Raw genomic sequence first — 18758 nt, 5'->3', positions numbered from 1 at the left:
TCCAGATCATGCAGGACCGTGTTCTGAGGTCAGGGACTACGGGCCACTATCCTGAGTTTAAAACATGGATTCCAGGTGATTACAAAACTCTCGCCGTGTGTGAGTCTGACTACGAAGACTTTACTCATATTGTAAGAACTGTGCATTTTGAAGACTATCTGCAGGGAAAATTGCGTGATACTCTAATACCCTATGAGACGGAAGTCAGGCACCGCACCCTACTCCCAGATGGTATAAAAGGGTTATGGTTTCGTGTTCTGGACTCTGAAACAGAGAAAGACATAATGAAAGACGGAGACTGGTTCGGAAATGTCATGTACAAAGTAGATTTTAATGAATTTTGTGACAAATTTTTGTTTACGAAGAAGTATAAGGCTTACTTCATGGAGGTGATTCAATACAATTTCTCCGCTTCTACGAGAATTTTGATTGCTTCACCAGATTCCTCAAAATTTGGTATGAAATCTGGATGGGGATTCAAGGAATCTGGTGATGAATTTACTCTCTTTCCGGAATACGACCATTTAAAACCCGGAGGACCCTGGCACCAATTGGATAACCAAAATAGGTATCTAAGCAATCACAGGAAGTATTTCGAAGGCACAATAGAGAAACAATGCAACAGTACACTCGAGTTCTTTCTCGTGTTGGACGAAGCAGATATACAACAACTGTACACATTGTCGGATGTAAGAAGTGTTCCACACTATCCAGATCACAAAAAGAAAGAGGGTCAACGCAGCTGTCACAAATACAGGAGTGGCATATTACATAAGTGGTGCCCATCGCATTGCAGTATTGAGCAAACTGACGCTGTACGGGCTGACATAGAGGCCATTACAGAAAAAGAGGAGAACAAGGTTGCTGCATGCCATATGTTACAGATTGTGCCAGATATACTGGACAAGATCAACGAAAGATGTAGAGGATTTAAAATTGAAAATGTAGATTTTGAGGTGATAGTAACACTAACAAAACAAAGTCAAAAAATTATTGAGGGCTTGTCTTATGAGGATGGTTGTAGGAGACAACAAGTGGCACACAAGGTGGAAGAAATATTGAAGATATTGGAAAAGTTTGTAAGTAACGAACTCGATCAAATACGAAAGAGTTTGAGAATGAGCTTAGATGAGAATAGGGATCGGACTATGGAACAAAAAAATATAGTGACAGACAGAGTACAAACTTGGATGCAAAGGATGATAAAAGAAATAAAAGAACATCTCTGTCAACAGTAACTGGCGATACTTGCTATGGGCCAATTATCGGTATATATCTTCCTAAGATGGGTAAATAAGATTTCTCCATTATCCTTTATTACTTTTATTCATTATTCTCAGTTCCTGCTTTACAAATAATCTCGGTGGAAACTTCCCACCAACAGCCAGTTCACCTATGGTACGAACCACACTGATGTTCAATAACAGACTGAGCCCAAAGGAAAGATAGATCAACTCTCAACCCAGACACAGGCAATGATTTCATGTCAAAATCCTCCCGAATCTGGAATCAAAACCACACACACATCGGAGAGACATGAAGACACTCGTGTGTCTCCTTCATGTGTTTAGATATTAATGAACTCTTTCATTTACCACAAGGTGACGGAGGAACGGGGTTATGTCCGCGCTGTTGTGCGTTCTTGAAAAATGTTATTGGGAGCTTATATATATAAAGCTCTAAGATTTTTACTGCATATCTGTAACATGATGCTGACGACCATACTCTCATCATGAGGAATTTCCAGTGTTCTCGCTTTATCATTGTTTTATAATGTCATGCTTACATGTGCCAGAATTGTGTATTGCAAAAGTTATTCAGAGAGACAATGCTTGCCTAATAATCTTTGTTTCTGTGTCAGTCTCTATGTGACTGTCTTATCTAGTTGTTTTTACGAAATTGAACTTGTGGGGTGATGAGCTTCAGCTCTTTGGTCCCATCTCTCAACTTTTCATTAACTGGTGTACAGGTTTCCGAACATAATGGGCTCTATTAGCTCTACACATGAAGCTGTGTATGGAATCTGTCTCCACCACCACGGCCCTTCTTAGTGCACTCCAGGTGTTAAATGCTCCTACACGAAATTTTGATGTCTAATGACTATGTGCCTCATTTGGGTGCTTAGTTTCTATCAGAGTCTTTATGTTCTTGTACTATCCATAGACAATTATCTATCCATGTCTGCCTTGTCAATTCCACTTGATAGAAGCATTATTTTCTTTAATTCAAGGTCATCCTATTGCTATCTGAAGTCTCTGTATGACTATATTCCTCTGAGATTGTGCCAATCTCTCTGTGAGATTATTTTTCTTCAAGTGTACTAAGTGCTTAAATATTCTGGCAAATTATATGTATCAAAGCATCTATATATAATCTATAAAATTATAAACTATATAATCTATATTCCTTGTATAAGTTCTTTTGGGTTTATGTTCATTATATATATTTTAAAATAAAAAATTATACATTAAAAACTAGTTTAAAATCACGACCCATAGTCAGAAAAATTAATCAGGGGAGCAGAAATAATAAAGAATGATTGGAACTCCTAGGTAATAACATTAAACATATTATTTGAGGGGCCAAGGCATATATTGATAACAAGATATAGACTAAAACAGGAATGATTAGACTTACAGAGATCTTATGTAGACGTCAGATTAACAGTTATTAAAGAAAGAGAACTACACAAAAAAACTTTGAGAGACAAGAAACAGAAAGTTGTCTACTGACAGTCACAATTGAGGGGTGGGGGGGGGGGCAGCTTCAATCACACTCACACTAAAAACACAGTCCATATAACGCTAAAAACACAGTCCATATAACGGGGTCCACACTATGAACACAGTCCATATAACAGGGTCCACACTATGAACACAGTCCATATAACGGGGTCCACACTCTCAACACAGTCCATATAACAGGGTCCACACTCTCAACACAGTCCATATAACAGGGTCCACACTCTCAACACAGTCCATATAACAGGGTCCACACTCTCAACACAGTCCATATAACAGGGTCCACACTCTCAACACAGTCCATATAACAGGGTCTACACTCTCAACACAGTCCATATAACAGGGTCCACACTCTCAACACAGTCCATATAACAGGGTCTACACTCTCAACACAGTCCATATAACAGGGTCCACACTCTCAACACAGTCCATATAACAGGGTCCACACTCTCAACAGAGCCCATATAACAAGAACATCCATCTAGATGTACTTACCTACATGTATTTACATGATCGAGTTAGGCTCCTACACCTTCCAGCCCAAGTTCTTCGATTAATGATGAATTTCTCATGTTTTTATCAAATCTTAATTTTAAATTTTGAATCCACTTTGCCTCGTCGACTTCTGCTCTTACCCTATTCCATTAGTGGACTTAAACCAACTCAAGGACATAATGAACAATTTCTCGACGTCTCAGAGTAGTAACTCGATACAAGGAACTACAAAGTGAAGAGGTAGAGACCCAAGTACAGAGTCAGATGTAGACATGACAGAGCTCTAAGCTTTCGGGTACATGTAAACCAATTGTCGGAAAACCCGACGCCATTTACTAATATTAAATATAATGGGCATATAATATTACTGCTGTTGCATACACAAGTTAACCCATAGAAAATGAAGCTTGTAGTGGAGTTTTCCATCAATAGAAAACGGGATATCATTGCCACATAGTGCTATAAATTCACCAGCTATTCTGTTGGGAATTATTGTTAATACATCTTTGGATAAAGATGCATCTTTATTTGGATAATAAATATTGTTAATGTCTTTGGACTTATTACATCATAAAAACATTTCATTTGAATTAACTTAATTATCAGTACCAAAATAGAGTAAATGTGACCCTTCTATCACTTACTGACATCTGGACAAAGAGAGCCAGGAGCGTGAGTGGTGGAAAGTCAGCCATTGTTAAGACCAGAGTCGTTGGAGCAAATTCTGCTCCTATAATTTCTCTTGGACGAAGTGTTATGGAGATCAAATTAGTGCTTCTACCATCATCAACACGCTGTCAACATCTAACAAGGGAAGTGTCTTTCCGAAATCTTATCTAATCAATTTCTGACCAGTAATATAAAAGGTAGATAGGATTATTTCCGGTTAGATCACGAACGAACGACTCAACCCAGGTAATTAAGCCCTAGTCCTTATCTAATAATATATAAATGTTTCATCTGATATAGCTGTCATATATTAGAATTCCGGCTAACAGCTAGTGCCCTTTGACAGGAACAAGAAGAGGAAGCAAGAATTAATCTTGGTACATCAGTTACTTGGATGGTGGAAGCAAGCCTCATCCAGAGGATTATATAGTGTCTACATCCTAGTTATACCTGGTGGACTAGGCCTACCATATAATAAGATAAGGCACCACCAAAATTTATTTACTAATATATGTAGTTTAATACTGTAGTTTAATTGGCTGCATATATATAAATTTAATATAAACCCCCCTAATGTGTAAGGATCGATTTGTAAGAATATTGCAGAAATACAGTCCACTAAACATCATATAAATTGCTATCGAAATACATAAATTAACGTAAATATAAATTCAATATAAATTCACATAAATAAATATAAATCTCACAGGTCGGTTCCCACACCAATCGAGTGAGGGCTGAGAGGCGGGACTCGGGAGGTAAACCTCAGCCCCTCGTCAGCACCGCCAGGTGAGTAAACTCATCGGCCAGAGCCGGATATAAAACGTTATGACACTAACAGATTACAGGACACTTTATCAAAGTCCTGACTCCACCACACGACTATCTCTGTGAGGCAGTGACAAGGTAAACAAAGCATTATATGACATGGATGTTACACGTACTAATTAGTTTGTAAAATCACATCAGGGATATTACGAATATTTTATTAATTAGATAAAAGGAACCACAACACGAAGTGATGGAGGCATTTACAGCGTCAAACGAAGACATGACAGCTCTAAGGTTACGGGAACATGCATACCAATCAACTGACGACTGATAGGCGGGGCTCAAGAGCTAAAACTTAGCCCCCCCCCAAGGACAGCCAGGTGAGTAAACCTAATGAACAGCACCGGATGAAAAACGTTACGGCGCGAAGAGATTAGAGTCGACCCTTGAGCACCGGCTTGACTCCACCGCCAGACCAAGCACAGCTGCGGACTCCATCACCCGCCAGGCCACACCGGTACTCATTCTGGTAGCTGTCCCTGGCTGAGGGGGCCGTCCCTGGCTGAGAGGACCGTCCCTGGCTGAGAGGGCCGTCCTTGGCTGAGAGGACCGTCCCTGGCTGAGAGGGCCGTCCCTGGCTGAGAGGACCGTCCCTGGCTGAGAGGACCGTCCCTGGCTGAGAGGACCGTCCCTGGCTGAGAGGGGTCGTCCCTGTCTGTTCATCACAACAGCCGCAGGAAAACGTAAGTGTACTTATGGGTGTTTACATCGCCTGGGAAAACAGCAGAAAAGTAGCGAAGAGCGATGACGGTCGGATGTGTAGATCAGTTGTGAGACAGGTTTGAGGACCAGCACTGTGGAGGCGAGGGCGGAGCTATCTGGTCCTGTGAGGAAGGGGGGGGGGGGTACAGAAAGCTGGTACTGTGAGTGGTCAAGGAGCCAGCTGTAGTTGCCTCAAATCTTCCTTGCCTCTGCCACAAGCTGTTTGTGTTATGTATCCTTTATGGGTGACCTTCGTCTGTGTCTCGCGGTTAAATATGTAGACTCGCAAGATATCCAACACCACCTTCACAGCTATCGTCCGGCACCTGGACAAGAATCTTTATCTAAATAACAATACTTTGTCCTGCCCTCGGGAACGCGCTCCTAGCATCTATCTTTCTCACCCCCCTCCCCTCACACACACACACACACACACACACACACACACACACACACACACACACACACACACACACACACACACACACACACACACACACACACACTTGACCAAAGAGCCAGAGCTCAACCCCCGCAAGCACAACTATATATATATATATGCCGGATATACTCACGGCATATCCGGCTGGACCCAGGAGTCACCAAGATGACGCCTCTATTGGCTTGTCACTCAGTATATTATCCTAAGTGTCCCCAACGTCACTAAACTGTTGTACTAACTCACCCGAACCTAACTTGTCCGAGGACCGACGAACAGAAAACGGGGACGTCACGTTAATTTCGCGCGCCTCCGCCATTTTTAATACATCAATTTTGGTCCTTAGGGAAATTATACGTCATAATGTGAATTACTATTCAAGAGAACATGGCTGATATTCATGCGACAGACTGCGAACAGCGGCGTCCAACAGCCTGGTTGACCAGACCATCAACCAGGAGACCTAGTCAGAGATCGCGACAAGCGAGTCTTTTTCCTTCTGCGGCTCCGCCATTAAGATAGGTTAATGCACAGGTAAATGATCAAGTAATTAAAGAGGATTTGGATATTTGGTTAATTAGCGCGACTAATGACACTAATAATTATATTTAGTTGTTCGTTAATGTGGGTGATTATGTGTTTTTGGATGATGCAAACTGAATTGTTTTACATAAATTATTTGATTAAATTATCATTTTTTATTATATTTGTAATAATTATGTTAACAGCATTTGCAGCGGCGGCAGTATTGTCACAAGCAATAGTTGTGATAGTTGTTTGTGGAAGTTACAAACTACTGCCTATTATAAAGTTATTACTACTGCCCGAAACGCTGCGCGTACTAGTGGCTTTACAAGATTGTAAATACTGTACTATGCTATGTATTCTCACAAACCCAACGTACCTTTTTGTATATAAATAAATAAATAAATAAGTGTAGATTTAGCAGCAGACATTAGTAGCAATGGTAGTATTAGTAGTAGTTTTAGTAATAGTAGGAGTAGTACCACAAGCAGGAGCCGTGATAGTAGTTACAGTAGCAGTATTGGAAAGAATGGATATCTACAAGTGGATAATCATTCATGTCCCTATACAATACATTTATGTATACAGCCATTTATGTATACAGCGTCAGTTGCTATATTTGAAATTGGCGCCAGCCAGTGTAGAAATGATAGGGGATGTTTACGTAAACAGTGAAAAACACAAACAAGAGTGATGGAACCAGAGCAGACAAAGAGGGAGACGAGAGAAACTGGTGCACCTGGGAGGGGATACTCTCATATACACGTGTTATGGTAGTGAGGTCTTGCGGGTTCCAACACTATATATTACACTTAAGTGCTGGTGCAATTTTCTTAGAAGAGCTTTAAGAGTCCCTGAATCTTGCAGTAACCACCTTGAAGCCATCAACACTGCCACTCTTCTGGTCAAAAAAAGGTGTCCAGCAGCTGGACACGTTCATAAATACTGTCACGCAGTATCCTCCCCCGGCGATAGCAGCCTCACGATTAAATGCGACCTCAGCACCACAGTTGTCGGAAAATCCGACACCATTTAATAATACCATGCAATTGCAGATAATATTGCTGCATTATATACACAAGTTAACCCATAGAAAATGTAACTTGTAGTGGAACTTTCCGTCTATAGAAAACGGGATATTATTGCCACATACTATTATAAATCCACCAGCTATTCTGCTGGGAATTATTCTTAAATACATTAGTCTTTGGACTTCACCATCATAAAACATCTCATTTAAATTAACTTAATTATCAATATTAAAATAAAGTAAATGTGACCCTTCTATCAGTTACTTATATCTGGACAATGTAGGCCAGTAGCGTCAGTAGTGAGGGAGTGGTCAGCCATTGTTGTTAGACCTGAGGCGCAGGGAGCAAATTCGGCTCCTGTTAATTTCTCTTGGACGAAGTGTTATGGAAACCAAAGGTCTTCCATCATCAACACGCTGTCAACAAATACAAGGAAAGTGCTCTACCGAAACCCGTTTATCTAATCATTTTTGGCCATTAATGTCAGTACATAGGGCGAAACGGTTAGGATGCGAACAGCCTCTTAAAAAAGGTAATTAAGCCTTGGTCTTTATGATACAGTGTTTTCTCTGATATAGCTGTCATATATTAGGATTCTGGCTTTTAGCTAGCGCCCTTTTGACAGGTCAAGAAGAGGAAGCAAATTTTGTGTATCAGTTACTGGGTGATGGAAGCTGCCTCACATGAGGAAATTTGGTGTCTACTTCCTAGTTATATCTGGTGGACTAAGCCTGCTGTATAATAAGATAAGGAACCTCCTCAATGTATACTATTATATGTAGTTTAATACTGTAGTTTGATTGGCTGCATATATATAAATTCAATATAAACCCCCCTAATATGTAGTGGATCGATTTGTGAGATTATTGCAGAAATACAGTCCACTTAACATCATACCAATTGCTATCGAAATATATAAATTAACGTATATATAAATTCTATATAAATTCATATAAATTAAATAAATATAAATCTCACAGGTCGGTTCCCACAACAGTATACATTTACTAAACAAAATTTACCACTTACGGGCTATTCATGCCCGTGCCACCTCTTGGGTGGCTTAACCTTCATCAATCAATCATGGTGCTGAGCTTGAATATGTCTGCCAGGTACAAGGAGACCTGGACATGTTCTATTTCACCGAGTGTGGGGTATTGAACACTAGTTTCTTTATTGTCTCCATTTTGTATTTTTAATTGTAAGTGTATTGTATTTTCATTTTCATTTTGTAAGTCAGTGATAAAACGAAGAGTTGGTGCACTATGCCAGGGTATTAATTTTGTGATATTATAATTTTTTTTTTCTCTTAGTGGAGAGAACCTTTTTTCTGTATTTCATTATTTAGGGAAAACCATTAATTCTGTCATTGTAAATGACATCAACAAAATAGATTTATTTTCTCTTGTATTTTCTGTAATGTGCATTATGGAGAACTAAACAATATTTTCTAGTTTGGAAGCCATTCAAGCAATTGAAAAGAGCTAGTTAGTCAAACTAAGATATATATATTTGTGTAAACAACTATTTTCATAAATTTTTATAAAAAAATATTACAATCCTCATTCTTACCCTAGCTAGCTTCTTGTATATAATTAAAAATTGCTTTCCTAAAAAATAAAGTGATATGGACTAGTGTTCCAATTAAGATTTATGTTTCCTTAAAATGCACTCTAGGCTCTAGCCTAATTATAGGATACAATTTTTTAGGTGCATTGAGCCGTGCAAAGTTCTCCATTTAAGTAATGAGTAATGTATATTGTTTACTAAATGAATCCAGATTTCACTAAATGAGCTTAGATTTCACCAAATGAATTCAGATTTCACTAAATGAGTTCAGAGTTCACTAAATGAGTTCAAATTTCACGTACGTCCGAGATGCCTAGTCTTTAGTAAATTAAGAACGAATTCACTCTTACCAAAGTAGAGAAATCGGCTAATAATTAGTATAATTGTATTTTTTCCTAATAGGACCTAGAATCCTGCGGATCCTTAGAGTAGATTTTGTAGTAGTAAGTAGCAATAATATCAGTAGTAGTAAAAGTGGTAGTGGTAGTAATAATAATAGTTGGTAGTACTAGCGTTTTTACACACACTCGGATTGTGTTTGTGTGTGTGTTATTGTGTCCTAGTCTTTGATTACACCATGGAGCTTTAAATTGTGACCACGGGGGCAAGAGATTTGGAAAAGGAGAGTAGACTATAGGAAAGAGGATTACAGGAGGATAAGGGGGATATCTATGATATCTAAGAGAAGTGCAGTGGGAAGACCCAAGACGAAAAATAGTGCAAGATGTGATGGCCTTAGTCAAGTAGAAATGCAAGGAGGCCGACGAGAGTTTTATACCAACAGTAAATGAAAAAAAAGTAGGATGGAATATAATAACTTATGGCTTAATAGACAGTGCCAGGAAGCAAAAATGAGAAGCAGGAGGAAGTGGAGAAAGTAGAGAAGACAAAGGACAGAGGACAAATAGGATTAGATACAACGGAGCTAGGAACGATTACATTAATATAAGGAGAGTATCGGAAAGGAATTATGAGAATGATATTGCGATCAAAGCGAAAAAAGCAATCAAAATTACTACATAGTCATAAGAAGGAATATGTCGGTGAACGACCAAGTGACAAGACTAAGGAAAACAGAGGGGGCATATACAGAAAGCGACAAGGGAATCTGCGAGGTACTGAATGCCAGTTTCCATGGAGTGTTCACAACCGAGCCTGAGCAGCTCCCAATGTTTGAAGAGATGACCCAAAATGAGAGACTAACGGATATAGAAGTGCCAGCAGAGGAGGTAATGAAACAGCTAACAACGCTGGATGAAACTAAAGCAGTTGGACCAGGCAATTTATCACCATAGACACTAAAAGAGGCAGCGCAGGCCCTCAGCGTGCCTCTAGCAACGATCTATAATGAGTCACTTATGACGGGAGAGTTGCCCATTTGTTGGAAAAAGGCAATTGTGGTACAAATTTTCAAGAAAGGTGACAGGGAAAGTCCAAGTACTTTACATCTCCTGTAAAATACTTGAAAGAATAATCAGGTTAAGACTTGCTGCACACCTAGAGAGCACTAGGTTTGTAAACAAACATCAGCATGGGTTCAGAGACGGGAAATCATGCCTATCAAACCATCTGGAATTCTATGATAAAGTAACAAAAATAAGGCAGGACAGAGAAGGATGGGCAGACGGCATATTTTTGGACTGCCAAAAAGCCTTTGATATAGTATCACACAGGAGACTGCTATTCAAACTTGAGAGGCAGGCGAGAGTAAGCGGAAAATCCCTAGCTTTGGTAAGGAACTACCTAACAGACAGGAGCCAAGAGAGTAACAGTACAGGGGGAGAGGTCGGACTGGCGAACTGTAACGAGTGGAGTAACGGAGGACTTGAACAAGCTGCAGAGATGGTCAGATAAATGGCTACTGGAGCTCAACACGAGCAAGTGTAAAGTTACGGAAATGAGACTAGGTGACAGGAGACCAAAGAGCTAGTACACAATTAAGGGAAACTACCTTCCTGTGACGATTCGAGAAAGAGACCTGGGAGTGGACGTAACACAAAATTTAACTCCTGAGGAACATATAAATTGGATAACTACATCAGCGTAACTACACTGACAAAAGTTAGAACGTCATTCAGAAACTAAAGTAAGGAGACATTTAAAATGCTTTACACTACCTACGTGAGACCAGTCTTAGAGAATGCAGCCCCATCATGGAACCCCCCCTTAAGAAACGCATTAAGAAACTGGAAAAGGCTCAGAAATTTGGGTCGAGGCTAGTCCCAGAAGTTATGAGGAATGGGATATGAAGAGCGACTGAAGGAACTGAACCTGACGACGTTAGAAAAAAGAGAGAACGGGAAGACATGATAGCAGTATATTAAACACTTAGAGGGGATTGACAGAATTGAAATAGACGAAATGTTCACTCGGAATACTAACAGAACAAGAGGGACATGGGGTGGAAGCTAGAAACGCAGATGAGTCAGAGATGTTGGAAAGTTTCTTTTAATGTGAGAGTAGTGGCGAAATGGATTGAACTAAAGGAGCACATTGTGGAAGCAAACACTATTCGTAGCTTTAAAAGTAGATATGATAGGGAAATAGAACAAGAGTCATTGCTTTAAACAACCGGCGGCTAGAAAGGCGGGAGCCAAGAGCCTTACGCTCGATCCGACAGGCACAAATAGGTGAGTGCACACACACACACACACACACACACACACACACACACACACACACACACACACACACACACACACATACGTACAGTGGTAGTATGCGCATGTATGTGTGTGTGTGTGTGTGTGTGTGTGTGTGTGTGTGTGTGTGTGTGTGTGTGTGTGTGTGTGTATTTTATGACTTCCGAGTATAGAAAGACTCTGGGTCATGGAGTGCTCTTATGACCTAATGCATCCCGTTCTCGCAAATTCGTAAAGTCAATATTGACTTATTAACTACGTGCATAGGTGATATACTAAACATAATAGATACCCTTAAAAAAAATTCATAGAAAACACCGACCTTACCTAACCTTGTTAGTATCTTAAGATAAGCATCTTATTGCTTCGTAATTACAATTATTACTTAACCTATACCTATTATAGGTTAGGTAATAATTGTAATTACGAAGCAATAAGATGCTTATCTTAAGATACTAACAAGGTTAGGTAAGGTCGGTGTTTTCTATGAATCTTTTTAAGGGTATCTATTATGTTAAGTATGTCACCTATGCACATATTTAATAAGTCAATATTGACTTATTAAATTTGCGAGAACGGGTTGCCTAATTTGCCCATCTTGGGCTCCCCTTCTCCCCTCTCTCGACTCCTGCCTCTCCCCCAGTAAGAAAGGGACCAGGAGGACGATGACCCTTAACAAGACTTTAAGTTGATACTTGAAATAAGATATATAAACATACAACAACGCAAACATAAAGTTTGTTATCTAATATCCAAGATATTGTCTTATTCACGATTATTCAGGATATAAAGTATATTAGTCATTTTTATTCCACAGAGCTCCGGGTTTTAAGAGTCTCCCGAGAGTGTCAGACATGGGCCGAGGGAGAGGGCAAGCCAGCACCCCGCGGGGTCACCTTAGGTCACCAAGACGGCAATCTAGGTTGCCTAGGAGGCATTCTAAGTCCCCGAAGGGTCAACGCAGCACCTCACGAGGTAAACCAATCACCTCGCAGGGTAAAGTCAGCATCTCACCGGATAAACTCAGCATCTCGCCGGATGAACTCAGCATCTCGCAAGGTAAAGTCAGCATCTCGCCGGATGAACTCGACACCTCGCCGGATAAACTCAGCATCTCGCCGGGTAAACTCGACACCTCGCCGGATAAACTCGACACCTCACCGAGTAAACTCAGCACCTTGCCGGGTAAACTCAGCACCTCGCCGGATAATCCCAACTACAAAACACATGTAAATCAATATTTATTTATAACTGTATATACATCTGTATTGTTCTCCGTTAATCTCCCTGTTAATCCCTTCTCCCTCCTTCTCTCTGATTGTCTCAGTAATTCCCTCTTCTCTTCTGATTTGTCTCCTCTAATTGTTTCTATGCCTGACCTTTACTGTTGTATGAACCATTCTCAAGCTGTTCATCTGTCTCCCTCCCTCTCTCCTTGTTCACCTGTCTCCCTCTCTCCTTTTTCATATGTCTTTTTTATTTCCAAAAATGTGAATGACGAATATTGATAGAAATGTACACACACATTCTCGGTAGCCTTCAGAAATAAATAGTTTAATAACCTCTACTTGTTCCATAAACGGCGAATTCCAAAATCTAGTTTCACCACGTGGTTTGGGTCCATTCCATTCAATTTAAAAAAATATATACTTTTATTTTTAGGGAATTTTTTTTTATTGAGTCCTTATTGCTATAGTTGTTTCTGTCCAAATGTTCAGTAGCAGTATGGTTGTGGATGCTGGGAGAGCAGACATGGGCGAGTGATGTTAGGAAATCAGACATGGGTGAATGATGCTAGAACAGCAGACATATGGGGTGAGTGATCTTAGGCGAGCAGACATGGGTGAGTGTTCTTAGGAGAGCAGACATGGGGTGACTGATGCTAGGACAGCAGACATGGGTGAGTGAACGGAGGTCTGCGGGGCACATCGTCTACCCCTTACAAACTCCTCTAAGAGCTAATTGATAATATGTTTTACTTTAAGATAAGACGCGTTGCTGGTAGACAAATCATGACGCCGGTAGATAAAACATGGCATTGGTAGACGAGACGCGACGCTGGTAGATAAAACCTGACGCGATGCTGATAGATACGACTCGACATTGACAGATGTAATATTGGTAGATGAGAAGAGATACTGGTTTATCACAAACAGTTAGGAAACAGGATCAGTTCTAAGGGACACCTGTAAATAATATCGGGGCATGTGGAAGGGAAAATTTGGCTTTGGAATATAATAAATATCTTCCCACCCCCGTCTCCCTTTCAGGACAACTCTAAGCAGTTCCACGACATCGTTAGAACTGTTCACTGTCGCTATTACCTGAAGGAGGTGAAGCGTGACAGAATGGTGCCGGAGACCTACACGAGGTGTCCTGATGGTGGTGGCCAGAGGAAGGGTTGGTACGGGCTGTTGTTCCGGGCGGAGACGGACTCGCGAACCAGTGACAGGTACGGCAATTTCACCTACACCATCAACTTCAATACCTTTGTTGACGAATTTATGAGTAATGAGACATACAAGATTTACCGCAGAGATCCGGTTGAGAACGAGGCAGCGTCTCTAAACAGACTCTTGATAGCTAGTCCAGATGATGGAGACATCATCAGAGGCTATCACCCCTACGACCAGGGGTCAGAAGGAGGCCCTTGGTACCAAGCCGACGGTATAAACTATTGGCGCAATCCCGCAACAAACGACCAACCCGAGGATGAGACTCTAGAGTTCCTCATTAAATTTTCAAAAGAAGACGTAGTGAGGCTGACTACGTCAGCTTCTCTAGCCGAGGGAGTGTGCGCCCACGACCCCCAGAACAGCAACACAGCCGCCACCAGCGCCTGTGTCAAGTACAAGAACCCAGAGAAACCCGCGCGTTCTCACTGGTGTCCATCACCCTGGAGTTTAGAGAGAGCAGCCATCATAAACAGGAGACTGGAAACAATTAGAGGAAACAGATATCAAAATGCTGCTCTGTTCATTATGCTGAACACGATGCCAAAAGTACTGAACAAGGTCCGCGTCAGACGAAGGAGATTTCAGCTCAACGAACTGCGGGAGGATCTCCTGCAGGTAATACGGGAAGTTGGGATCAGGCCTCAACGTTCAGAGGAAGTTAATAGGAGGAAAGGTGAAATACTGAGAGTAATGGAACGTTGCATACAGCGTGGGATAGCTGAGATAAGGACGGAACTGGGAATAGGAGAGGAAGAAAGAACACAACTGGCCCGTGACCAATTATCCCAAGTGATAGCCATCGTGGAGCGCTGGATGTTCAACATCATAAACGCTCTGTAAACTACGCCAAGATTAACAACACAAGAAAACAATGGTGTTTCCTGTCGAAGCGAGTAACAACTTTCTTACTTAACGAGACACACTAACTACTCAGTTGCCGAAGGACACAAATCACTAGTTTGGTTGTTTATAAGACTGAACATGCTCACGTTACAAACACACTCGTTACGTGTCAACTACCACTAACTACGGCAATTGCTCGGTTACTCCCCAGTTCCAGTCACCGCTGATTACTTAGGAGACTCGTTAAAACATCGTGTGTCGTAGTGCAGAACAGGAACGCAGTACGCACGCTCGCTTCGCAATTAACATGACCTGGGTTCGAATCTCAACCATGGTGGCATCACCTGGCACTGTTCCTTCAGTGTTCTCCGCTATACACTCACCAGTAATTAAGGACGTGGTTATAAAGCAATTGGTAGATCGTGCTCTGGGATCAAACCTTTCGAACTCAGAAAAGTTCGTGTGTCATCTAAAGTAAAAACAAAAATGCTTTGATATTTCTTTGTGCGCAATAAAATATGCTTTATGGCTTGCATCAACTTATTTATAAATATCTTTCAGTACATGATAGAACTCTCCCGCTTGTCCTCACAATTTGACAAGCGTCACATTTTAAGTGATTTAGAAGAACTACAAACCTAGAAATCCCCTTAACCTAAAAAGGCTGATGTTCATTACCCCGAAAGAACATGCATATTTATTGGTCTAAATTCCACTCAAGCATCTGAAGTTAATTATTCTAATTCAAACTCTCCAACTTGTTCCTCGATTTTGAGTAGCTGTGTTCTGGCCGGGACTGTGTTAATCGCCTTCTGGTAGTCGAGAAAGATGGAGTAGATCTACCCTTTTCTAAATATTCCACGAGTCTTCTTCTGATTAATTTCTCTAGCAAATTTGATGACGATCTTTCGTTGCTAACGTTTCCTGTCTTCCTCCTTTTTTATTATGTATCTCCGTAGTTGGCGTTCTCCAAGCCTCTGGTAATTCTCCTAAAATTAGCGAGGAGTTGTGCTGTTGTCTGATAAACCAGATTTTTTCTAGTTTTATCCGACATCTTGTTTTTATTAGTTTATTCAACCCATCCTCTCGGTTAGTTAATACTTTTTGGTAACAAAGTGCACCATAGTACAAATATGACGTAAAAGGCAACTACATAGTAGAATTTTGTACTATTCTCTTTTTATAAAGAGTCCGAAAAATAAAGCTAAAAAAAAAAAAACTTGAATACTCCTAGGCCTAGAATAGCACATATATGTACTATATAATGTATAGTATATATATCTACTCAGATAGCATGAATTAGGCCTAGAAATGTTAGGTTAGTTTAAGTTGTCTTTGCAACATAAATACAGAACCTTTTCCAGTTTGTTCAAACTCAATAGTACCGATTTCTACTTTCTAATTGGCCATTACGTCACATATGTACTATGGTCCTCATCGTTACTATAAGTACTAACTAAACGGAAGGATGGTCTGGTTTATTGGTCCGTTATTCATTCAGTGAGAGAGAGAGAGAGAGAGAGAGAGAGAGAGAGAGAGAGAGAGAGAGAGAGAGAGAGAGAGAGAGAGAGAGAGAGAGAGAGAGAGAGAGAGAGAGAGAGAGAGGTATGCTCGCAGAGTTACTTAAGTTGTCACTCATTACTATGGTCCCAAAATATATTCATTATATGAAAGGTCCTTACTTGGATACTTCATCATATTCTTAAAGTACATTGTAAAGCTTGGGACAGTTGTTATCTATAGATGAACTTTCAGTTCCAACGAGGCCTTGAACACCTTTACTGTGAACATATGAGCACCTCTTACCGTACATGTTCGGTAAGTAGGTAATACCTCACGATACCTTGAATACAGTTACTTATCTCTTACCGTACATGTTTAATTGTCCCACGAGCCAAGCTGCGTCCTGCACGATACGTGATCCTTGAAGCCTCGAGTCGCTCTCTCACCCACACCGGCGTCACTGTCAAGCCACGAGTCGCTCTCTCACCCACACCGGCGTCACTGTCAAGCCTCGAGTCGCTCTCTCACCCACACCGGCGTCACTGTCAAGCCACGAGTCGCTCTCTCACCCACACCGGCGTCACTGTCAAGCCACGAGTCGCTCTCTCACCCACACCGGCGTCACTGTCAAGCCACGAGTCGCTCTCTCACCCACACCGGCGTCACTGTCAAGCCACGAGTCGCTCTCTCACCCACACCGGCGTCACTGTCAAGCCTCGAGTCGCTCTCTCACCCACACCGGCGTCACTGTCAAGCCTCGAGTCGCTCTCTCACCCACACCGGCGTCACTGTCAAGCCTCGAGTCGCTCTCTCACCTACACCGACGTCACTGTCAAGCCTCGAGTCGCTCTCTCACCCACACCGGCGTCACTGTCAAGCCTCGAGTCGCTCTCTCACCCACACCGGCGTCACTGTCAAGCCTCGAGTCGCTCTCTCACCCACACCGGCGTCACTGTCAAGCCACGAGTCGCTCTCTCACCCACACCGGCGTCACTACACTAACCTCCAGCTGTGGTAGACCAGACCTCAACACTTTGGAACCAACTCACATTGCCACGAGACACCCAAGTTGAAGAGTTCAGTCCTCGACGCTTTTGTTTACACCCAAGTTCCATTTTCTGTTAACAGGTTGTTAGCTCATTTTCGCTATTTTGCTTTCTATATATCTTAAGATTAAGGTTTTTAACCCTTCAATTTATCTTGATTTTTACAAATCTTTGAATTTTAAATTTATATTTCTTGCTGATGATGAAGTATTTTCTCAGAACGTTTGTTTGTTTTGACAAATAAATAAAGAAAATGAATGTCTTGCTTTACCTTAACCTGCAACAACCAACAGAAATTAAAATAATATTACTTGATAAAAAAAATATAAAGAAATATATTAGTAGTTTTTTTTAGTTTGTGTGATTAGCTTCGGTGATTTTCTCATTACATTTTTACATTATGAATTATATAATAATAATTATCACTTATACTAATTATTATTATTTATTACTATTATTATTATTTGTTTCTCATTATTATTTTTATTATTATTATTATTATTTGTTTCTCATTATTATTTTTATTATATATTTTTTATTTTATTATTGTCATTATTAGTATAATTTTAATGTTTAATAATAATAATAATATTATTATTATTATTAATAAATTCACCTCAACCACAAAACGTCGTCCAAGACTACAGGAAGACACTCAACACAGGAGAGTCACACAAACGTTTCTGAATTATTGCAAACATTTATTACAAAGTCAACAATGTACATTGACCATTAAAGCTCATTCGTAATAGGAAAAATATCTTTTACTATGCGCGGTACTTAATAAAAACTCCAAATCAAAAATTGGCTGAAAGATTAGAGAAAACCTAATTGTAAGTCAAATTGGATTATTTTAAATAATTTACACATCTGATAAATGACTGATGACAATAAATTAGGTGAATTAATATTAGCATGTAGTTTTCTATCAATGATTTTATGAATATTATAAACTTTTAATATTTTAATATTAATATTTACTTTAATAATATTAATATATAATATATTAATTTACGTTGGCGTTGTACAGTTTTTATCTTTGTTTTAATATATATATATATATATATATATATATATATATATATATATATATATATATATATTAAAACAAAGATAAAAACTGTACAACGCCAACGTAAATTAATATATTATATATTAATATTATTAAAGTAAATATTAATAAAGTAAAATAAATACAATAAATAAAGTAAATATGAAGATACTAAACAATTTATACTTCTGTATTCCTGTTGAAAACATATATAT

At 40.0% G+C, this 18758-nt stretch overlaps 2 protein-coding genes across 8 annotated transcripts in view; both read left to right on the top strand.

Annotated features, from left to right (window-relative positions):
• Nucleotides 1–2474, top strand: part of LOC123751535 (uncharacterized) — a 48792-nt gene extending 46318 nt beyond the window's left edge. For all 6 annotated transcript variants that reach the window (XM_069333593.1, XM_069333742.1, XM_045733627.2 and 3 more), the window contains one exon: nt 6–2474. In XM_069333593.1, the coding sequence (XP_069189694.1) occupies nt 6–1238 (1233 nt within the window). In that variant the 3' untranslated portion in view covers nt 1239–2474. The remainder of the gene's footprint in view (nt 1–5) is intronic.
• A 2673-nt stretch (nt 2475–5147) lies between these two features.
• LOC123751537 (uncharacterized) lies at nt 5148–17750 on the top strand. 2 transcript variants are annotated; one of them, XM_045733628.2, is made up of 3 exons: nt 5148–5419; nt 12462–12873; nt 13915–17750. In XM_045733628.2, the coding sequence occupies exons 2-3, from the start codon at nt 12499–12501 to the stop codon at nt 14938–14940; spliced, it is 1401 nt and encodes a 466-aa protein (XP_045589584.2). In that variant the 5' UTR covers nt 5148–5419; nt 12462–12498; the 3' UTR covers nt 14941–17750. The 2 variants fall into 2 exon arrangements, with proteins under 2 accessions (XP_045589584.2, XP_069189594.1); XM_069333493.1 differs by having other exon boundaries at nt 5149–5581; nt 12445–12873; nt 13915–17184.
• Nucleotides 17751–18758: the final 1008 nt, after the last annotated feature.

Source organism: Procambarus clarkii, chromosome 1 (assembly GCF_040958095.1).
Source record: "Procambarus clarkii isolate CNS0578487 chromosome 1, FALCON_Pclarkii_2.0, whole genome shotgun sequence".
NCBI classification, from domain to species: domain Eukaryota; kingdom Metazoa; phylum Arthropoda; class Malacostraca; order Decapoda; family Cambaridae; genus Procambarus; species Procambarus clarkii.
This window is presented reverse-complemented; position numbering and strand designations above follow the sequence as displayed.